Source organism: Eptatretus burgeri, chromosome 1, assembly GCF_056783735.1.
Source record: "Eptatretus burgeri isolate ZD-2024b chromosome 1, Ebu_testis_v1, whole genome shotgun sequence".
Lineage (NCBI taxonomy): Eukaryota > Metazoa > Chordata > Myxini > Myxiniformes > Myxinidae > Eptatretus > Eptatretus burgeri.
The window spans coordinates 105,819,355-105,844,354 of record NC_140961.1 but is presented as its reverse complement, the minus strand read 5'-3'; the positions used below and the strand labels follow the sequence as shown (position 1 = coordinate 105,844,354).

The following is a 25,000-nucleotide window of genomic DNA, read 5'->3' as shown; positions in this document are numbered from 1 at the left end:
TTTTGTGGGTTGGGATGGTCGACTTGTTTAAAAGTATTTATATAAATACCTAGAGACGAGAGTAATGTGGATATTGATGGCAGGAAAAATTTGCTGTGAACGATGTACTTTGGAGAGCATGTGTGCTTTGCCCCTTTTTAATTCATTCAACTCAAGATCCACCATTCATTCCCCTTAAACCACCCACCCCCTCCACCTCTTGCTCCCAGGCTGTTAAAAGCCACACTTCATGCGACCATTGTGAAGCCTTGTAAGCAGTGCATATACCGTTCAGTCTTGAAGTGGCTCATGGTTCGAATTGGATTGGCAGAATTCCATTTTCCTGTTTCTCTCATGTATTTCCGTTTTTAGCTCACCTGCACTTTAGTCAGGTGAGCTTATGTGATTGAACAGTGTCCGTATGTCAGTCAGTGAGTCCATAAACACTTCAGTCATTATCGCTTGAACCAAACACATAATTTTGATGAAACTTGGGTACAAGCTTCAAATCTGATGCCTAACCAAGATATATTGACTGCTTCAAAATCTGCACTCATTAAAGGATCTACAGGGGGAGGAGTTTGACGCCCCCCCCCCCCAATAGGTATTTGTTCTCTTCTCCGAAACTCCGCATACTATTTCAATGAGACTTCACCACAACCTTCATCACCGTTGATGTACCAAAGTGTATCAACCGCATCAAAATCTGTACTCATTGAGGGGGTCTATTGCATGGGGTTTGACCCCACCCAAAAAAATCGGTATTTGCTCTCTTCTCTGACACTACACATGCGATGTCGATGAAATTTGACCACAACTTTAATCGCCCATGTTGTACCAAAGTTTATCAACTGCATAAAAAGCTGTGCTCATCTAAGGGTTCTATGGGGGTGGGCAGGGGTTAACACCTGAAATAGGTATTTGCTCTGTTCTCTGAAACTACACATGATTTCAATGAACTTTGACCACAACCTTCATCACCCATGATGTACAACAGTTTGTTCACGGCATTGGCAAAAATCATGGAAGAAGTGGGTCAGTGGGGGGTTTGAGTGACTGTTGCTCCTGATCCAGGTGAGCTTTAGGATGCGCAGTCCCATTTTTATTACTTCGTATGCAGCCTATGACTGCTGGTTACATCATCTCTGGGAGCGCAGCAGTTCCCCCTGTCCCCAGTAAGCTGGTACTCATTTTTTCGACCTCAGAAGGATGACAGGCTGAGTCAACTCACCTTGTGTTATTTAACAGCATAAGAGGGGCTCAAGCTCAAGACCCTAAGACATTAAGACAGCCACCTTGACCGTTAAGCCAATGCCAGGCTTAGGTATCTCCTTACACCAATGATATGCACGTTATGTCTCACCTTCACTCTAAAGATCCAGTATAAATTTGTACTACTTTAAAGATGCATTATTATGAAACCATTCGAGGTTTGCTATCAAATTTCTCTGTTTTCTCCCACACTTTGCCCTTAGGCTCCCAGCATCGGTGAAGTTGCGGGTCAGTGCTCTGCGTCGTTTACAGGCAAACTTCTTCAAGTTGCAGGCAGAATTCTTCCAGGATGTTCATCGGCTCCAGCTAAAGTATTCCACATTTTACCAGTCATTCTACAGTCGGGTAAGATTGTATCCCATGACATTGCATGTTTATGTTATTGTTCCTCGTGTATCATTCATTCTTCATGACATTGTTTTCTTGTTTCAAAGCAAAACTTCAGCTCATTCAGTGGAACTAATACTAATGTCGGACATTTGTAACACTCACACTCAACTTCAGTTATTGGACATTCCACTATGGTAGAGTATCAGAAATTTCTGATATATATATATATATATATATATATATATATATATATATATATATATATATTTCTGATATATATATATATATATATATATATATATATATATATATATATATATTTCTGATATATATATATATATATATATATATATATATATATATATATATATTTCTGATATATATATATTTCTGATATATATATATATATATGTATATGTATATATATATATATATATATACATATATACATATACATATATATATATATATACATATACATATATATATATATATATATATACATATACATATATATATATATATATATATATACATATATATATATATATATATATATATACATATATATATATATATATATATATACATATACATATACATATATGTATATACATATATATATACATATATATATATATATATACATATATATATATATATACATAAATATATATATATATATATACATATATATATATATATATATACATATATATATATATATATATATATATATACATATATATATATATATATATATATATATATACATATATATATATATATATATATACATATATATATATATATATATATATATACATACATATATACATACATATATACATACATATATATATATATATATATATATATATACATATATATATATATATATATATATATATATATATATATATATATATATACATATATATATATATATATATATATATATATATATATATATATATATATATATATATATATATATATATATATATATATATACATATATATATATATATATATATATATATATATATATATATATATATATATATATATATATATATATATATATACATATATATATATATATATATATATATATATATATATATATATATATATATATATATATATATATATATATATATACATATATATATATATATATATATATATATATATATATATATACATACATATATATATATATATATATATATATATATATATATATATATATATATATATATATATATACATATATATATATATATATATATATATATATATACATACATATATATATATATATATATATATATATATATACATATATATATATATATATATATACATATATATATATATATACATATATATATATATATATATATATATATATATATATATATATATATATATATATATACATATATATATATATATATATATATATATATATATATATATATATATACATATATATATATATATATATATATATATATATATATATATATATATATATATATATATATATATATATATATATATATATATATATATATAGTCAGACATTTTTACTACAGTTATCGGCCATTTTAATCACTATTTTTACTGTTATTGGATAACTGTAATGCTCTATTTTTCTATTCCTAAGTTATCTTCATGTAATGTAATACAATTTTTACTTGGCAAAAAAAAAACAATTCGTCAAGTATGTTAGTTGGTCTTTAGTGTTTGTCTGTTGTAATGTCTCTTTGTCTGTCTGTTTGTTTGTTTGTCACACGATTTTTGGCCACAGTTTTCAAGCAATCATTCTGAAATTTTTGCTTGTTTGTGTCGGTGACTGGCCAAGGACAACACCGCTAAATTTTTGTGAAGATCCGAATCTGGATCCGGATCTGGGATTTTTAAAGTGATTCTTCACCACTGAGAGATGGGCCAAAAACGGTAGATAGCACGGCATCTCAAAAAGTTGGGGACGGATTCAGATGAAACTTGGTGGACATGTTGGGTGTTTGACAATGACTAAATGATTCTATTGTGATGAAGATCCAGATCCGGATACGATAATTTTATAACTGATTCTTCACCATTGAGAGATGGGGCCAAAAACTATATATAGCATGACATCTCAAACTTGGTTATCTTCACCTAAAAATGCTCTATTTTTCATTCGATGGTTATCTTCATCTAATGTAATGCTCCATGTTTTATTCCTTGGTTACCTTCAGCGAATGTAACACTATATATTATTCCTTGGTTAACTTCATCTAATGTAATGGTCTATTTTTTATTCCTTGGTTATCTTCATCTGTTGTCATGCTCTATTATTTATTCCTTGATTATCTTCATCCAATGTGGCGCCCTATTTTTTATTCCTTGGTTATCTTCATCTAATGTAATGCTCTATGTTTTATTCCTTGGTTAATTTCATATAATGTAATGCTCTATTTTTTTGCCTTCCTTATCTTCACCTAAATAATGTTCTATTTTTAATTCTTTGGTTATCCTCATCTAATGTAATGCTCCCTGTTTTATTCCTTGGTTATCTTCATCTAATGTAGTGCTCTGTTTTTTATTCCTTGGTCATCTTCATCTCATGTAATACTATATTTTATGATTGGTTATCTTCATCTAATGCACTGCACTAATTTTTTATTCCTTGGTTATCTTCATCTAATGTAGTGCTCTATTTTTTATTACTTGGTTATCTTCATCCAATCTAATGCTCCATGTTTTATTCCTTGGTTATCTTCATCTAATGTAGTGCTCTTTTTATTCCTTGGTTATCTTCATCCAATATAGTGCTCAATTTTTTATTCATTGGTTATCTTCATCTAATGTAATGCTCCATGTTTTATTTCTTGGTTATCTTCATCTAAATAATGCTCTATTTTGATTTCCTTGATTGTCTTCATCTAATGTAACACTACATATTATAATTGGTTATCTTCATCTGATATAATGCTCAAATTTTTTATTCCTTGGTTATCTTCATCTAATGTAGTGCTCTATTTTTTATTCCTTGGTTATCTTCATCTAATCTCATGCTCCATGTTTTATTCCTTGGTTAACTTCATCTAATGTTATGCTCTTTTTTTTCACCTTGGTTATCTTCATTGAAATAATGCTCTATTTTTCATTCCTTGGTTATCTTCATCAAAATAATGTTCTATTTTTCATTCCTTGGTTATCTTCATCTAATGTAGTGCTCTATTTTTCATTTCTTGGTTATCTTCATCTAATATAATGCTCTATTTTTTATTTATTGGTTATCTTCCTCTAATGTAACACTTTTTTATTCATTGGTTAACCTCATCTAATGTAATGCTCTACTTTTTCACCTTGGTTATCTTCATCTAAATAATGCTCCATTTTTCATTCCTTGGTTAACTTCATCTAATGTAATGCTCCATGTTTTATTCCTTGGTTATCTTCATCTCACGTAACACTATTTTTAATTCCTTGGTTATCTCTAATGTAACTGTACTTTTTAATTTTTTTGGTTTTCTTAATCTTTTGACATACCTTTAATCCATTTCTTGTCACCATTTTGCCAACGTCATAAAGAATGCTCCATGTTTTATTCCTTGGTTATCTTCATCTCATGTAACACTCTGATATTTTTGTATTTACTCCTTGTTTATCTTCATCTAATGTAATGCTCTATTTTTTATTCCTTGGTTATCTTCATCTATTGTCATGCTCTATTTTTTATTCCTTGGTTATCTTCATCTATTGTCATGCTCTATTTTTTATTCCTTGGTTATCTTCATCCAAAGTAACACTGATATTTTTTATTCCTTGGTTATCATTATCTAATCTAATGCTATATTTTTTATTCCTTGGTTATCTTCTTCCAATGTAGTGCTCTATTGTTTTTTTTTATTCCTTGGTTAACTTCATCGAACATAATGATCTATTTTTTATGCCCTGGTTATCTTCATCTCATGTAACATGGATTTTTTTTTATTCCTTGGTTATCTTCATCTAATGTAACACTATTTTATTTCTTGGTTATCTTCATTGAATTTAATATGATATTTTATTCCTTGGTTAACTTCATCTAACATAATACTCTATTTTTATGCCTTGGTTATCTTCATCTCATGTAACATGGATTATTTTTATTATTCTTTGGTTATCCTCATCTAATGTAACACTATATTTTATTCCTTGGTTAACTTCATCTAACATAATGCTCTATTTTTATGCCTTGGTTATCTTCATCTCATGTAACACGGATTATTTTTATTATTACTTGGTTATCGTCATCTAATGTAACACTATATTTTATTCCTTGGTGAACTTCATATAATGTAATGCTCTACTTTTTTCACCTTGGTTATCTTCATCTAATGAAATGCTCCATGTTTTATTCCTTGGCTATCTTCACCTAAATAATGCTCTATTTTTCATTCCTTGGTTATCTTCATCTAACTTAATGCTCCATGTTTTATTCCTTGGTTACCCTCATCGAATGTAACACTATATATTATTCCTTGGTTGACTTCATCTCATGTAATGCTCTATTTGTTATTCCTTGGTTATCTTCATCTATAGTCATGCTATATTTTTTATTCCTTGATTATCTTCATCCAATTTAGTGCTCTATTTTTCATTCCTTGGTTATCCTCATCTAATGTAATGCTCCATGTTTTATTTATTGGTTATCTTCCTCTAATGTTACACTTTTTTATTCATTGGTTATCTTCATCTAATGTAACACTATTTTTTAATCCTTCTTTATCTTCATCTCATGTTACATTATGTTTTGCCATTGGCTATCTTCATCTAATATAATGCTCTATTTTTTATTCATTCATTATCTTAATCTAATGTAACACTCGAGTTTTCTTATTCCTTGATGATCTTCATCTTATGTCATACTCTATTTGTTTATTCTTTCATTATCTTCATTTAATGGAACTCCGAATTTTATTCCTTGGTTATCTTCATCTAATAAGATGTTCTATTTTTTTATTCATTGGTTATCTTCATCTCATATAACACTTTTTTTATTCATTCAATATCTTCCTCTAATATAACACTTTTTTAGTCCTTCATTTTCTTCCTCTAATGTAACACTATTTTTTAATCCTTTGTTATCTTCATCTTATGTAACACTCAGATGTTTTTTATTCCTTGGTTACCTTCATCTAATGTAATGCTCTATTTTTTCTTCCTTGCTTATCTTCATCTCACGTAACACTATTTTTAATTCCTTGGTTATCTTTAATGTAACTCTACTTTTTTATTTTTGTATTTCTTAATCTATAGACATGATACCTTTAATCCATTTCTTGTAAACATTTTGCCAAGGTCATAAAGAACAGAAAAAGCCCAAGATGTTTATTATTTATTTGTCAGTGTTGTCCTGCACTATGTGAGATCTTTGCTGTTGCAGAGACGGGACATTGTCAATGGAATAGTGGAGCCGACAGACACAGAGGCAAAGTGGCTCTTGTCGGAAAAGAATAACGTGAGCTTCTTTCTTCATGCTTTTAGCTTTTAGCTGAAAAATAAAATTATCAGGTTTTGAAGAGATTTTGCATTTTAGCATCAGTCCTAGTTCAAAAAAAGTCTGAGCAGAATTGCTATATGCTTCATGAAGTATATGCAGTTTAGTCAATGCATGGTGGGTAATTTTTATCACAAACGAAACTGGGACAAAAACTCTGATTTGGGCTTGCTATCTTATTTTTGCACAAGGTGGGTTTAGGAGTGATGGAGAGGAATGGATTTACAATGACGCATCACCTTGACCTTCCTTCCAATGATTTGAGTAGAATAATTGCTGAGGAATAAATATCCACATACTGAAGACCACTCAGACAATCCGTATTCAAATAAACACGACTTGTAAGGTTTACAGCTACTCTGCATCTTGATGTTAGACAATTTATATCATTTAATGGTTTTTGTAAAGTGAATGTGAGCTTGTGGGACATTAGCAATCTTGTGGTAGTAAACTTACATATTGGATGAAGTAATCAGTTGGCAATGTGTGGAATTGGTGAAGATGGGGTAAGAGCAATGAAGTGGAAAATGAGCAATTTCTTACCCGGTGTTAGAACCTCAGCAAGCTGATGGGTGGGTGGGGCATAAAATGATGTTGCAAGTGTATGTGATATAAGATGAGGGCTGAAATCATCCTGAGGATAAATTTCAATTCGCAGAGCGGACATGATCAAGAAGATGAACGTGAAGCAAAAGGAGTAACTGGAATACCTGGCTTTTGGCTTACCACCATGAAAAATGTTGATCTGCTTGCTGACATGATTCAGGTGAAGTGGTTGATGATGCCACATCCTTATTGCCTTCCACAATTATCCCTGTAGTGTCCGGACACAAGGGAATTATATTGCCAAAGTGACTCCTTGATTTACTGACCAGCTCTGTGCCAGCTGATTGTGTTTTTCACACTTTTCTTTCACTGTAAGCAAAACTGCCCATTATTACTGATTTGTAAAAGATTCTCAGCTTGTTAAAATATTCTGAAATGTTGCCCAGCCTGATTTTTGGTGTTCACCCCTAGGCAAAAATGCTACAGTTAAAACTATAGTATAAAACAGTAGTACACTCATATACTAGAGTTGGTAACAGATCCTATTACAGTCGTCTGCTGAGAATTTCTGCAGGAAAGAATGCTATTTTATGCCTGGGCCATCCTGCTGTTATTTACAATACCTGAGCCTTGATATGTTCACCAAAGGGTCCAATGATGCCAATGCTATTCTTATGCATGGTTGAACAACTAAAACAAGTAATCATATCGATGATTGTTTCCTGATTGGATGTTAACTAATTTGAGTTTTATCAATTGATTTTCTATACGTGTGGAATGAACTTTTCGATGCACTCACTTGTCAATTCGCTATACATTTGCTGTAATGACCACCGATGGCCTATGGAGGGCAATATGTACCAGGCAGGACCAGGGCCTTTTGTCAGTTGTTGGATGAGACTTTATTGTTTGAAATTGCCAGTTTTGTCGCATATTCTTCATTGTTTTGTTCGAGATAGAACTTGCTTATTTGAACCACAACATTGTGCATTTCAGCACTTCTCTGAGCTTAAGCCAGATACCTTCACTGGCTCTTCGCAGGAATATGATGAACCAATCCTGCAACACATCCAGGATATTAAGTTGACGTTTCCCGAGGGTGAAAAGGGAATGGTAAGTTGCAGCATCAGAACATAGACTGCCCCCACTTCAATACTAATGAACCCCCACCCTCTTTCGCACCCCTCCCTTACCATGCACAATGCAGCTACACATTCCCTGAACTGCATCAATGCCATCATTCCAAATCCTGAGCTTATTCCTCCCTCCCCTTACACACCACTCTTCACCGTCTCCACCTTATCTGCACTCCACCCCTTCAAATTTCCCTGCAGAATTGCTCTGATGGAAGTGAAAGATATTGCTAGGATTTTGTGCCACTCTGTGTGCAGGCCTTTGCCCTGTTGGCTTTTCCACTCTCACTTATACAATTATATGTTGCATTCAGTAGTATTTACAGTGAAGGACAGGAGTGCGAATGGGAATTATTTGTCATCGATTGAATGATAGAGTCATTTGGATTGTTAGGAATACCTTCATTATGCCCCGACTTCAACATGCATCTTGTTCACTCATAGTAAGGTGCTGCTGCTTGGACAGTGGAATAGGGTTTTTACCACAAACCATTTTCTGCACCCTTGTTTTGAGCTAGGTGTCTGTTCCAACAAATTTGCACTGGAACTAATGGTGTACTATTTGTTTTTTATAGCTTCTGCCCCACCCAACACATTTTTATACTGATAGGCCTGCCAGCCAGTTTGCGAACAAGGCACTGTTTGAATTAAGTGAATGGGTTTACTATTCATTATACCAGTTGAAAAAATATGAACTCACTTGAAGCACTTGTAGATAGAAATTTCATTGAAAATAATGAATGATCATACATTTTGGCTGTAACCTTTTGTACAAATACCATTGGTTTCCTTACAGAAAGAACATCGATGTAAATTCATATACAATTCATGTGTGATTCAAATAATGTAAACATCCTCATTTATGAATTGCATCTGATTCATAGGATCAGTCTTTTAAAGGAAACACTGTCCCTCTGCTGTCTCGGCCAAGAGTGGCTAATTGGGGTATTTTTCCGTCTCTCTGTAGAGCCTGTTATCTGGATAACAGCCTGGCACCGAAGCATTCAGGGTGACCTCCAAGCTTTTATATTCCACTTTAAAAACACTAATTAAAGTTTAAACCTCAGACAATCACTTGCCATGACAGAATGCATCTAATAATGAGTTGGACCACTCCTTGCATGATCTTGTTCTTGTAGATGTCTTGGGACGTTGTCTATTTCCAGCGTTTCCATAATATGTGTCAGCTTCCAATATGTGGCCTCCTACAATGCAATGCCCCCAACACGTCAAGCGGTTTGTCTGAGTGGAGCTCATCTTCTGCCGAGGGTTCTTCTTGTTGGTGGACGATTTTACCAGTTCTTCAATCATGGTTAAACCTCAGAGATTGTCATGATGGACGCCTTTATCACGGCTTTGCCATTTCCTGGAGGAATATCTGACAGTACAGACTTTCACAACTGTGACTCCTGTGAAGACGCTTCTACTTTCCATAATGTGATATCAATGTTGTTCACTTCTACAAGTCGACCTCTTCATAGACAAATGCTAAATGGAAGTGGAACAACTAGGACCCATTGTCATAATTTTTGGATTGTGTAATATTTGGCCTGTGCCATCATCGTCATAACTCATAATCATCATCATTATCATAATTATTATTACATTATTATTATTACTCATTAGTAGCAGTAGCATTTGGCATCAGCCCAAGACTCCTTTGAAAACAGTAATTGAGCCACAACAAAAGGACAAATGTCATGTCAACAGTATAAAGGAGATAAAGACTTTTAAAAATATATTTTACTATGATAACCACAACACAACAAATGGGCGACTAATTTACTCAAGTGCTGCCCTTAGGGAGAGCGCTAAGGGGCGAGGGAAAAGGTAGACAATAACACGTAGAGACCCCAAATATTGAGAGCTGGATTGACCACCTTCCTCCCAGAGCTCCTGCCATAGCACCACGATCTTCACTCTGCGGTGACGAACCGGGCCCTCGCTGCCCCCCATGCTCAGACATTCGCACTGGAGTTCCACTTCGCTCACAATGATTACTTCAGAAACGAGATGCTGAGCAAGACGTACATGATGCACAGCCACCCCGTTCTGGAGAGACCCCTTGGATACCAAGGACCGACAATCATCAGTTGCAAAGGGTATGCAATGATTTATTCAATTATCTTATTTGTTCTAAACTTTTGTGTGTTAGTCATTGCAGGAAATATCTGATCCGTGCAATATTGGATGCAATGATTGTGGTGAATCATTATCCTGCCACTACCAAAACAGCAATTCTGTTTCTGGTAACCCCAATAACGTGCCTGTTACGTGAGATCCCAGAAGCGAAGCAGAGTGAGATTGAATAGTACTTCAATGGGATACCTTTATGGAAGGTCAAGTGCTCTAGGTAGAAGGGACAGCAGAACAGTTCATCTGGTGAAGTACAAACATTTCAGTTGTCTGGTCATGAATTTGCTGCTGCGTGGTGTTGAATCCGACTAGAATTAATTGAATGCACTGCTGGTAAGTTGGACTGCATCTTGGAACATGTCATACTTAGGATGTGAACATAAGGCCAGTTGTCTTATCTTAATTTAGGTTGTGGATGTTAAAAAGTCCCAGGACAGTGCTCAAATGGAGTGTGCTCGTACCTTTTGTATTATCTGTCCTTGTATATCTTTATTGTCTATAAATTGGAAAAAGCAATATATGGTATAGTTTGCATCTTTTATCAATAATCACAATTTACACTTGTGAACCTAAAAGTCTCAATGAATATATTCCAAAATTAAAGGAATGAGTTGTTTGTTTTGGAAAGAAAATAGCTCTGTAAGTCAATGGCACAATTAATGACCTTCTGGAAGGGTGTGATCTACCTGCTTCACCTTGTGTGTGTGATGCCAGTCCACACTTCGTAGTTCACTCATCAATGCCTGCTTGGGAATTGTGATGTGCCCTAAAACTGCCACATCCACTTAATCCAAAAGGAAAATGCAATTTAATACAATCGCAAGACGTTTAGTTTGGAGTGAGTACCAGGAAGCAAGTGCCACAGCAGCTTTTGCTGCATGCATTGTGACCAAAAGGAGCTTCTGCTCCACACCGACGAGGGTCAACAATCCTGGAACACCTGTCTGTGGATGTTCCCTCTCTGTGGTGAATGGTGAATGTAAAATTGAGAATTAAATTATCTTCCTGGTATTTGCTGCAGGACAACCTTTGACTGTGAAGCAGGTGGCTGTAGCTCTGCTAAGCTCATGCCTAATAGGCAGAGCCTATGCAACTGTTTCGCCAGAAAAGCCTAAAAAATTTTATATATATATATATATATATATATATATATATATATATATATATATATATATATTCTAGTTATCAGGTCATGTCTGACTTCTGGTGACATTCTTGATCAGATTTCTCCAAACATCTCAATCTTGCAGTGCTTCTTGAATCTCTGGGAAAGACATCTTGGTTACAGCCTTCACCCCACCCATCCAGTACATACAAGGTCTGCCTCTTCCTCTTCTTCCATCAACCATACCCAGCATTGGCAACTTCAACAGACTTTAATTTTCTCCATGTATTATGTGTCAAAAGTACGATCGTTTCAGTTTTCGCATCAACACTTCCAATGTGCATGGTGGTCTTGTTTGTTGAAGCACTCATATGTTTGTTCTTCTTGCAGTCCATGGAATTTTAACATTTTTCCCCAAAACCACATTTCAAAACTGTCTATCTTCTTCACTGTCCAAGACACATCGATCACACATTGCATCTGGGAATGCCAGAGTATTCACCAGTTTCCTCTTGGTTTGTATTTTCACATCTTTCTCCTCCCAGATCTTTGTCAATCCTGACATTGCTGTTCTCCCCTGTACTGACCTTCTATTAATTTCTCCTCTACGTTCCACTCACTTCAATCATAAAACCCAGGAAGATGAAACGTTCCACGGTTTCCACATGATCGTCTCCCAAACTGAACACATCGCTCTTCTCAGTTGACAAGATTTCGTCTTTTAAATAAAGACCAGAATTTCACTTTCCTTCTTCACTGTCTGCAGCAGTTTCATCAAGTCCTCCTTACTTCTTGCCACAGAGTTGTGTCATCAGTTTACGTGAGATTGTTGTTTCGTCTTCCTCTAATCCTGACTCCAGACTCTGTCATCCAAGTTTGATTTCTACATTATGTACTCACAATACAGATTGACCAAGTAAGTGGACAGGATGCACCCCTGTCTGACCCCTTTTCCCATTCCAAACCATTCTCTCTCTCCATGCTCTGTTCTTACTGTAGAATCTCGTTCAGTGTACAGGCCTCTTGTCAGACATATCAGGTGCTCTGACATCCCCATTTCTCTCAGCATAATCCACATCAATTCATGATTAACACAAATGAAGGCTTTGCTCTAACGTGTTAAACAGAAATACATCTTCCTTTGATAATCCGTTTATTTTACCATGATCCACCTCGGATTTGTGATTTAATCTCTTGTACTTCTTGCTCCTATGTTAGCTGCTTGCTCAATGAGCATGTCTCGCTTTGTGAAGACTTGTATTCCGTGTTGAATGATCTTTAGTAATAACTTCCTCACATATGAAATCAAGGCAAGGGTTTGGTTATTTGAACATTCTCTTCCATCTCCTTCCTTTGTCAATGGTATGGAGATTGACTGCTTCAGATCTTTTAGGCCACACAATCCTACTCCACATCTGTGTACCAACAGATATTAAAATTTTTGATTTCCTCCTCCACAACTGCATTAAAGAGTTATGTGGTAGTTTTGTCGGCACCTGGTGCTTTTCCATTGGCCAGCTCTTTCATGCCTCTCCGAACCTCACATTCTACCACTATTGGATCTCGCCCATATTCTATTTCTTCAAAGTTTGTCATCATATTGATATTGTCACGGGTGTGGGTGGTTAACTTAATCACCTGACTTAATTGTGGTGGACGGGTGGTTAACACTGACCAGCCCAGATCGCTGAGCAGTTTTCCTTGGGAGTCGGACAGAGATTATAGCATGCACGGAAGGGGCAGGGCATCACTGGCGTAGCAATGGAACAGAGGGAAGCACAGATGGATGTACAGCACAAGGGGTTTATACTCGAACCCCACAACAAATACACGGACACAGCAACTTAAAATAAACAGGGATTTAATGAAAATAGAAATATTTATAAGGGTAATTCAAAATGTAATAATATGTGAAGCAAATTAAGGTCTAAAATTGAGGCACCTCTACACACGGACTTAAATACAGACAGGGGGGAAGTGAAATAAAAGGAAAGCAAATCCTTCCTTATTTTGGCACTGAGCTTGGTCCAGAGATGGTCTTTATGGAACTTTGGATGAAATATTTTATGGAACGCTTCGTCCTGCAAGGGTAGACATGCCCAAAATGACACCGAGCTGCTTTCTGGGCGGGAAACATTCATAAGGCGATATACAACACCAGGGCTCACCAATCACCGTGCAGCTTCTTTGTTGATCGCGCTTACCGACCCACTGCTTTGCAGAATGGCTCCGTCCCCTTCAGTGACATACACGAGGCTTTGAGGTCCGTCTCATATGACCCAACCAAGAGTCAATGGCCAGCGTCTTGCTCCACCACGTGAGCCAATTCACCTCAGCATGAGTACAAGAATCGGCCATCGTCTTCATGCGTCGAAGGGAAATGATCCGTAATGCCCTGATCTTTCATGGCATCTCCTAGCTCCATTCTCTCTGGTTGTGTTCCTCAAACACCCTCAAACACCCTTGTGCATTTGCTTCTGATCTCCCTTCGACGTCATGCCTATCAATCATCCACCTCCAGGCGTGGCTTGCTGGCACAAAACCCGGGAAGACGGGGCCTCTGCCTGCTCAGCACGCCTGGCTTGCTTGTTGTTACGGTGGTTGTGGTAATATAAATGCATCACCTTCAGGGCTGGCTTATAAATGCAAAAATGTAGGAGAAGGTCGCAGGGGGAAATTAAATACTGGGGGAAATTGGCCTTAATCCCTATCTAATTAACACAGCACCACCCCTGTATGGTGACAAGTAACACTTAAGCTCACAGTTTCCCTACTTAATTTATATCGAGATGTCTCCTGCACATCCATGGTGTCGCCTTCGACCCATGGATATCGAGATGTCTCTCATCACACCATCATTTCGGAAGACCAAGAAACTCCATACAATCCTAACTTTTATATGAAATTCCTCCATATACCCCCACAACCATAACAATATCTTGCTTGTATAGTGTCGGTGCCATCTTTACATCCTTCTTTCACTTGTGCTTCTTCTTCTTCTTTTTCTTCTTCTTCTTCTTCTTCAGATCTTCTTCTTCTTCTCCTTCTTCTTCTTCTTCTTCTTCAGATCTTCTGTTCTACTCTTTGGGACCCCAATCCTCAACCTTAACTTTCCTGTGATCTCTCTGCTATTTTCAATAAAAATTCTTGTTTTTTTTTCTATTCTGTTATCACATTCTATATTTTTTAATTCCTCTGAAATATTCATCTTTGTCTTTCCAAGGTTTAATTGGAAGTCGGCATTTAACCGCTTAATGTCTTATTTTGATGCTCCTTTGGTTTTAATCTCTCTTCTTGTGTCTTCAATATTTATTTCCTCTTCTGACAGCCATTTAGAGTTCTTCTCTCTGCTTGCTTTTGGGATGTTGTTTTTGACCTCTTATTTTACAATGTCTTCAATCTCTTGCCACAATTTGTCTGGCATTCTGTCAACCAAATCCAGCTCTGTTGTTTGTTACCGCTGCCACATCAGGTGAAAGGAGGTTAGGTTTTCACCCTTGTCTGTCTTTGTTTATTTGTTTTGTGCAGGATATCTCAAAAGGTTGTTGATGGATTCGGACGAAACTTGGACGGGTTGGCTGTGTGACAAGGACGAACTGATTAGGTTTTGGTGAAGATCCGAATCCAGATCCAGAAACGAGAATTTTTTAATGTTAAAAGTGATTCTTCACCATTGTGAGATTGGGCCAAAAACGATATATAGAATGATACTTCAAAAACTTATTAGGCCCAATATGTTCTCGTGAACCAGGCATTGTGTTCCTTATATGTTTCAATCACCTGGGGCAATTTCCCTGAAAATTGCTGAACCGCATTATTTTCACATACATAAGGTTGTAAAAACAAAAACTTTCATATCTTAATCAGATTGATGTAAAAACTTGAAACGACAGCGCTTTGGATGATCAAGCATCATTTGTCACGTTTCGCGCTCACGGGGAGAGGGGTGGAGGTTGGACCGCACCAGCAACTTTGAAGACTGATGTTCTGTTGGAAATCAAACCAATTGCAATCAAATATTTATTTTCTGTATGCAGAATGGAAATTAATACACCGAGGTTTCCACAGTCTCTGCAGGACTACACTGAGTGTAACAAGTGATCACATGATCCTGTACGACCTGAAACAAGGACATGAGAAGGCCATTTGGTCCATCATTGCCATGTTGCATTCCTAAGTTAATTTATGTGAACAGCAATCCTCTTCCTGTTTTACTCTAGTCTAAATAACCCCATCTTGATCAGTTGATATAACTTGTTTTTCTATGTGGGGGAGTATGGATGAAATAGTTGATCTTTTTTTTGCAAAGGTTTGCCGAAATCATAATAACTTATTCGTTTTGGGATAACACACATGGTGCAAACAGGAGTGCGTGCTGTTTTATCGTGTGTGTGTGTGTGTGTGTGTGTGTGTCCTGTGTACCGAACAGCTGTTCAAAAAAAAACATTACATGTAAACTGTCAGTCCAATATAAATGGCATGCAGGTTGCTTTTTTTTGTTTTTAGAACATGCTTCGTCTGCATTTTCGCCTTGTGCACTCCTAACTTGCCTATTCCTGCCTGAACACATTCTGATGAACTTTGAGTTTGACATTGAAGTTTTATTTTCTGTACACAATATTTGTCCTTGGCATGAACATGTTGTAACATTTTATCACATTTCAATAATCTTTATCACTCTTCTGGGCGAGATTCAACAAAAAAACATGTTCAGAAAGATAATCTTTAACAGCAGTTCAAAGATTTCTTAATTTTTTTCTCCAATTTCCAGCTGGTGTGTCTGTATACTTCCATGCAGACACCAATAATGATAAAGGCCTTATATTTTCAAGTTTGACAACAGATTGCTATTTTAATTAAGCTTTCAAATTTTAGCGTCATTATAATTAACTGTGAACGAGTCAGACAAAAACTTCTTGTACATGGACTTTCCAAATATGCGACCTATGTCCCTCCGCAATATATTTTATTTTCATAGATGCCAACCTATTGTTAAGGTGCATGACCACGACATTCCCCCAATGCTTTGTCCACCATCCCTACCCCATCAAATATAAGTATAATTATATGTAGATGCATTATAGAAGTCACCAAATTCTAGATTTCAAAATTTACCACATTCATTTGTATAACGGTTGGGGCATCAGCTCTGAATCTGGGAGGAAAGCGGTCCGAAACCTAGCAGAGTCATACTAAAGACTTTTAAAATGGTACAAACTGCTTCCTTGATGACACTCCGTATTTAAAAAGGAAAGAGCACGGACAAAGAACCAGAGATTGTAAACCATTTCACATGCTTTGATGGCCCTCATGGCCACCTCCAGTGTTGAAGTTCCTTGTGAGGGTACTCATAAATATCGTTTGATCTGCAGTTCATGTTTGATCTTCGTAGCACTTAAGCTGGCCATAATAGAGATTTTTATTTGATCTCTCCACAATGGCTCCACATTTTAAAATTTAATCTGTTTCACTGTTCATAATAAAGGTGGTGGTCATGGTGGTTCATCCCACTTTACAGGCAGAGCATAAGGGCTGCCGAAGTAGTCTCATGGCAAGGATTACGCAGGTTGGTTTGCCATTACCTTCCGAGCAGTCATGGCAGGAATTTATAATTGGTTAAGGACGCCGGCGATAACTTTAGAGACTGTGGGATATTTAGATGCCCATCAATTAAGGGTAGCAGACGGGATACCTGGCTGAGCATCCATCCGACAGATAGCACACCATGTAATGCAACAATGCCCTGTCTGTGAAACACCTTTCTGGCATATTACAGTCGGCTCAATAATCAAACACAGACGAGACAGTTCGAAGGTAAGTGCACTTCATCTGCACTATCCTGCCCGACATTGTTCATCGCATCAAATTGAAATTGTTTCATAAAAGCGAGACTGCCCACCAAAAGTGTAATTCATTACAATGTAATTTGTTATGAGTGTCACTTTTAATGAAACTCTACTGTAGTACAAAAGTAGTTGTGTTCAGGGAAATTCAAACATTCGCACTTTATTACGAACGAACGTGAGTGGCATTTCACATCGGCTTTTCTATGAAGCCTCGTAAAATGCATTGTATTTACACATCGGTTGGATGTGGGCCAAGACCATATGGTGAACATAACGCAAAGACCTGTGGAGCCATGGTTACCAGCTTAAAGGACAATGCTGTAAAATATACCATGCACTGTCTCTGTGATCCCCAACTTCAGGCCTTGCATTATAACAGTGGTTTTAAAAGTCCATTTGACTTCAATGAAAGAACCCAAAAGGAGACGACCATTGACCTGATGGTTTTGAAGTGAGTAAGCTACACTTTGAGCAATTTTATAAAACGTTGAAAGCACAGTGAATATTTCCCATGTTCTGTGTAATTATATTCTGTTTTGGGAACTTGAACACACAATTGATTTGATTTGCAAATGAAGTGTGTGAGCTTTTGTTCTGGGCAAGCAAAGGAATTGGATTGTAAATCTCCTGGAGTAAATTCAATTCAACCAGGAGGACAGGTGAACAGGAGTAAATACCCAAGAGTTCCTATTTTAAATTTGAAGGAACATCAGTGTACGTGGCAGAAATTCAACATCGCAGGAATTGTAATAACAGCAGGCGCTATCTCATCTGCACGTAGTTTACAGAAGGATGATGTCATTTATGGCTTTCCCTCACCCCTACTACATCCTCTTATTCCATTAATATAGTATATATATATATGTATATATATATATATATATATATATATATATATATATATATATATATATATATATATATATATATATATATATATATATATATGTATATGTATGTATATATATATATATGTATGTATATATATGTATGTATATATATATATATATATATATATATATATATATATATTGTTGCGGTTTTCGCGCCCGCCGGCGTGCGACGGCCACGTAACTCGAATCGCGGCACGTCGCCCACCGGACGGACAATCCAGTCGTGACCCTCTCGGACTAACGCCGGGAACCAGTCACGGGTGGACCTTTCGGTCTCACCGCGATCGAGCCAATCAGCCCCCGCGTGGGATAGGGTTGCTCGCCAAATTCGACCTACCTAAGTACCCACGCGGAGGGTAGACCGGGCGATCGCACCTCGCCGCAGGTCGACTTCGGACACGGGCCACTTAAGCGACCCGTTCCGTACTATCAGAATAACCGAGCGGTGTTATCGTCGACCTCGACGGTTCGATTAATTATCGGGCGTATTCAGCCCACTACCAACCCTTTACGTGAAGCAAGATGAGGGTTCAATGGGGGAAAAGACGAAGCGAAGCGGGAGAACAGTTCAACAATAAAAGCACATTTATTCGCGGCACACGGGAAGCACACAAATACAATTCCACCAAATGCACACAAAAAAAGAAAACACAATTCCATTTACACAAAAAGCAAACATAAAAGTGAAAACACAGTGCAGAGCTAATACCGACTACCGAGCACACGGCAACACTTATACAATTCTACTTCACAGACGGCGCCGACAACACATACCCAAAACCAAGGAAAAGAAATACCTCAAGAATGAGGCGGGCCTGAGGCCGAGACCGGGTCGGGCCTACCCGTCTGGTGATGAGACGCGGAGCGGCGATGGCCCCGCAACCCGCGGGCCTCGTGGACGGTGTCTGGTAGGGGGTGGGAACGGGGCCCCCTTGGTCGCACTATCTCAGCGCGGGGGGAAACAGGAGGGGGTTGCTGATGCTCGGGGTATAGAGGATCTTTATTATCCCTGGTGTGCGTCTCCACCTCGGCCAGGTCGCGCTGCCGGCCTCCCTCGGGCGTGCAGCTCCTGGCACCGACGCGAGCACCCCCTCGTCTGACTCTCTTCAGCTTCTCCAGCCACTGCAGGCTTCGGGCTCCAGACTTCCACACTCGTCCCCTCCGTTCCGACTCCTTCTCGTTCTCGTTCTCCTTTTCGTTCTCGTTCTCCTTTCTCTGACTGACGAACACCGTCCTTTTATCCCCCTGTAACTTCGCCTTTTGACCCCCTCCCTTTGACCTTTCACCTTGCTCCCCATTGGCCCGAGAAAAAGTGGGCGTGAAGGCTTTTTGATCCACAAATTTGCATATATCGATCGCCCTGGGGGCGGGGCCAATTCGCCCCTCGCTCACCGATTGGACGGCAAAAAGTGGGCGTGTGTCGTTTTTGATCCGTTTTTGAAGCACAAAATCCGTGATTTTGTACACGCTGTTCGATGCGCGTTCTGCATGAGTCCAACACCGGTACCCACAGCGGGGCAAGAACGGTGGCGATGCTACGGTTGCGAGGTGTGACGTGAAGGTCGTGGCGGTTGTGGTGAAGCGGTGGTTGTGGTCGGTGGTTGATGTTGTGGTTGTGATGGTAATCATGGCGGTTGGTCCAAAATAAAGATAGTAAAAGAAAAACGGCTATCCTGAAGAGTCGCAGCACGTATAAATGACATGTATTCCCACTAGACAATTGGTTTGGGCCTAACTACACATGCACTTACCGAGATACCTCACGTAAGGGACCTGAATGGTGGTTTGCGAATCTGGTAACCACAACACTACCCCCTTCCCTTTTTACAGACTCGTCCCGAGTCGTCAAATTTCCGTGTGCCATCATGTGTAGTTTTCCCCTAGTACATTTTACCTACGGATCCCTGAGTGCGACATTCATGGTATTCGTGTCCCCAAAATAAATAACCTGAGGGCTGCGTAACTATCTAAACAAACTCACTCACACGGACGACTTAAATAAAATTGCCGGCGCTAGACAGACATGCCGGGGGGCGCACTCATATTTACAGTACATCTTAACCTTAACTTACAAATTTTACACTAAACCATGGCCCAGGATCATTGAACTCTGCAAAAACAAAGCAGTTAGCAGGGAGCCAGGCTGCCCGCATGCAGTCTCTGGCTCAAACAATGCAGGTGACAGGGAACGTGGCTGGCTGCTCACACGCAGTCCAAGGCCTTCCCTTTTGAACTGAACGCAGTGAACCACAACGGTGCATGGGCTGCACAACGCAGTCTCCGTGCCAGCTCAAGTGGCACACGCAATGAGCACAACGAATGGATGGATGGATGGTTTGAATCGAACTCAGTGAACCACAACGGTGCATGGGCTGCACAAACGTAGTCTCCGTGCCAGCTCAAGTGGCACACGCAATGAGCACAACGAATGGATGGATGAATGGATGGATGAATGGATGGACGCAAACACGGTGCACGGGCCGCCACTGCATGCCCGTGTTGTAGCTGCCAACAGGGCAGTTCTTGCAGCTTGCAAACTGTTGCCTTGCGGATCCTGGCGCACATGGAAATGAACAGGGGGGGCAAAGCAAAAATTGAACGGGGCGGTGAACATGGGCAGTGGGCATGGCATGGCAAAGGCAGCAGGCAAACTCAGCCCGCAGAATAAGGCCGCTGCAGGCAAACACAGCCCGCAGATGAACTGGCCGGCACAGGCCTTGAAGTACCACAGCTGCAGATGATCCGGCCGGCACAGGCCTTGCAGCACACAGCCAGCAGATGAAGCTGGCCAGCTTTTGCCGTCAGTGGAAGTTGGTGGAGGGAGTGCGGTGGTGCTGGCCACTTGGAAGGCGGGCTCGCACCTACCTACCTGTCTCCCTCCCACCTATCGCCTTTGCCTGTCACTGTACATACCCACTCCCTTAATTTGTCAAACCCCAATTTAGCCCCAACTTATTATTTTTTTTTTATTTTTACTTCCCCACTATAAATCGTCCCCTAACCCCCTTTATCGTCCTTGTTCGGCTAACCTATCCTGTCACCTAACCTACTCCCAACCCCTACGTTCCCTTCCCGGAGGGGAACAAGGGAGAGCTAACGTCCTGTGTCGAGGCCCAACGAAGCCTCAGAATGGCCTCCCCAGAGTTCGGCGATCTATAACCAAAGTGGGTCCAGCGGCCCACAACGACAGCGAGGGGATGGATGGTGCGGAGGGATACATCTCCTAATCTACCCTAACCATTTAACTGTTAAACTACCCCGGGGCTTTCAACAAGCGCCTCTCGCTTAAACTATTGGTTCTAACAACCCAGATTCCCGTCGCCTGTGTTGGTGTCCTCACAATTTTGGGCCTCGCCCCCCAATTTTCTCTCCGTGCCCTCACACGGTCTCATGGCTGGGACACGTGGCTCCCTTTGGCAGGCACGACCCTCTGCCGAATCTCCCGCTATGGCACCCCCGGGCACTACACTGCCTCCGAGCCTACCAGCTCCCTAACACCGGGGAGTGCCCCCCATGGCACCTCCCCTGAAACGCACACGTGGCAGGCCGGCCTCCCGGGCCCCTTTCCGAGGGTCACCCGTGCCCACAACACTGCCCACGCGGCTAATGGCGCCCCGGGCCCCCGCACCAAGCAGGCGCACCCGTGCCCACTACTCTATCCCGGCCCCCCATGGGCCCATGGCCTACCGCGGCCGACTAGCCTGGTGCCCGGGGTACCCACTCAGCGATACTCACCTTTCGCAGCCATGCTCCCAAGCCCGTCAACAGGGCTCCTGCACCCCTCCAAATGGGTCTCGAGCCTACTTTCCCACCAACAACAAAACGACCTCCATTTTTCAATTTGACTAACCCAGCTAACTCACTCTACACTGACCCCGGGGTCCCTTGGGCGGGAGTCACTCCTCCCCCCAATCACTCATCGCACCATGCATTCCCCATTCACTCCACACACACAGACCCGCTGGCCTCACTCACTCAACATGTACTCACCTCTCAACACACACACCGCTGAACTCTGCCATCCTTCTAACTACATCCCCTAACTAACTCGTGCTCCCACGTCGTCCCTTACACTATAGCACGTTCCTTTTAACCTACGTAGCTAAGCTACGTCCCCACTACACATTCACCAGTCTGTCTCTGTCTCCAAATCAATCATTTTATTTCCCAACCTAAATCTGGCTACAATCCCTCTACCTAATCCATTCCACGGACTCCATGAGGACTTACCCCTGCCCCATGAAGTCGGTCTAGCTAAGCTAACCCTTCCCCCTAACTAGTTTCCATCCTGTGCCCAGGGTAAGGGGGTCTTTCACCCCTTGCCCAGGAATCCTGTACACCCGAAAGTGAGGCTTGCTTTTTTTTTTTTCCATGCGCAGCACCTGCGCGGCAACTCAGAGCTCGCGCACTTTGCACCTGCCCGTGACGTCATGCAGCTGCACGTGTTCCTCGTCCCTCCTTGGACGGGACCATCCGGCAGAGATACCCCTCCTGCCGGATTCCAACCACACGTGCAGCCATGACGTCACCGTGCGCAAAAAAAAACACAAGCCCCACGTCTCGAGGGGTTTCCCACGCGAACACATGTGCTTTGCCCGTTGGAGCTTAACACACACGATCGCGCGGAGAACCCGTCCGGTCCAAATCCATTTACCTGCCTAAACTTTGTCCGTCCGCGGGATCGGCAAATCCACCGCGTGCGTTTCCGGACCGGGACTTCACTCTCGCAAGCGAGCACGTGGTGGTCTCGTGCGTTGCACAGCACGAACCTCGTGCTCACTGCTGGGTGAACCCGGCACGGTCCTCGAAATAGCTACAGCCGCTACTCGGCTTTCTCTCCTCTGTCGCCGTCTCCGTCTCCATTCCACACACGCACACCTGCGTGTTACGACGCACACAGTCCACTCCATCACATTCACACGGGGAGACGCGGCTGCGTGCTCCCGCATGCCAACCGACATCTCCCTCACATACCGCTCTCTCACACACACGGTCTCCCTTGCACACAGCGACCTTGCACACGGCCGTTCACTCACACACGCGGGGGCACTAACCCGCGGTGCCTCACTCACACTCCGTGCCTCATCCACACACGCGGGGGCACTCACCCGCGGTACCTCACTCATACACACGGCGACACTCACACACGCGGTCTCTTCCACACACGGTGCCTCACCCACACACGCGGGGGAACTAACCCGCGGTGCCTCACTCACACTCCGTGCCTCATCCACACACGGCGTGCTGGGAAGCACGTACTCCGGCACCATCGCCACCACACCACTCACACGTGGTTCCTCACTCATACTGGCCGTTTCACTCACACACACGGCCTCACTCACACACGGTGCCCCATCCACACCCGGCGTGCTGGGAAGCACGAACTCTGGCACCATCGCCACCACACCACTCACACACGGGGTCGCTTCCACACACGGCGTCGCTTCCACACACGGTGCCGCACTCACACAGGGACAACCACACTGGGGATTCGTGTCCCCACAAGGGTCTCCGGGGCCTCTATACCCCCCAAGCTCTCCGTGCACCCGTCCACAGCACTCCTCCTCTCAACCTCGCAAAGCACGACCGAACTCACCTGGTCGTGACTCACCTCAAGGGGGCATACTCCCTCCCCTCGTTCCTGGAGGAGGCCATCCAGCTGCTCGCACCGGGTCCCTGCACGCTCCGCGAGCTCACCCCCATTATCCTCCACTACCTCCGTGTGTGTGTGCGCGTCACTTACCCCGTCTTCATCGTGTTGTCTTTCCTCTATTTTTTCTATCTCCCGTGTCTCTGCCAATTCTTCACCCTTTACCTCCCTTGTCTCAACTATTAATTCCTTTGTCACGGCCTTCATGCCCGCCTGCAGGCATCGGCCCATGTTCTGCGTCTCACCCCGGAACTTTTTCATCTCTTCCCTCATTTGCTGTGTATTCGCATCCATCGTCGTTTTCACTTCATTTGTATTTGTATCCATCTTTTCGTTCATGCCTTTCATTTCGTTTTTCATTTCATTTGTGTTTGCATCCATTTTTTCGATCATTTTCGCATTCATCTTTTCGTTCATTGCCGCCAGCATGGCGCATAGCTGGGCCATGTTGGATGCACTCAGCTGAGCCGTTTCGGCAAGGGTTGGGGAAGGGTCTTGGTGGAGAGGGGGGGGGAGGTGTCATACACCGCGGCCGCTGCCGCACCCACCTCGGGCCCTGGGTTCAGTT

At 40.6% G+C, this 25,000-nt stretch overlaps 1 protein-coding gene across 5 annotated transcripts in view; it reads left to right on the top strand.

Annotated features, from left to right (window-relative positions):
* The window catches only part of LOC147035127 (nucleosome assembly protein 1-like 1), a 154,841-nt gene that overhangs the window by 69,996 nt on the left and 59,845 nt on the right, over window positions 1–25,000 (top strand). For 4 of the 5 annotated variants that reach the window (XM_085893866.1, XM_085893847.1, XM_085893842.1 and 1 more), the window contains exons 5-9: window positions 1,455–1,596; window positions 7,010–7,084; window positions 7,782–7,889; window positions 8,666–8,782; window positions 10,765–10,904. In XM_085893866.1, coding sequence (XP_085749992.1) covers window positions 1,455–1,596; window positions 7,010–7,084; window positions 7,782–7,889; window positions 8,666–8,782; window positions 10,765–10,904 — 582 coding nt within the window. The remainder of the gene's footprint in view (window positions 1–1,454; window positions 1,597–7,009; window positions 7,085–7,781; window positions 7,890–8,665; window positions 8,783–10,764; window positions 10,905–25,000) is intronic. The other variant, XM_085893856.1, reaches the window with a different exon arrangement.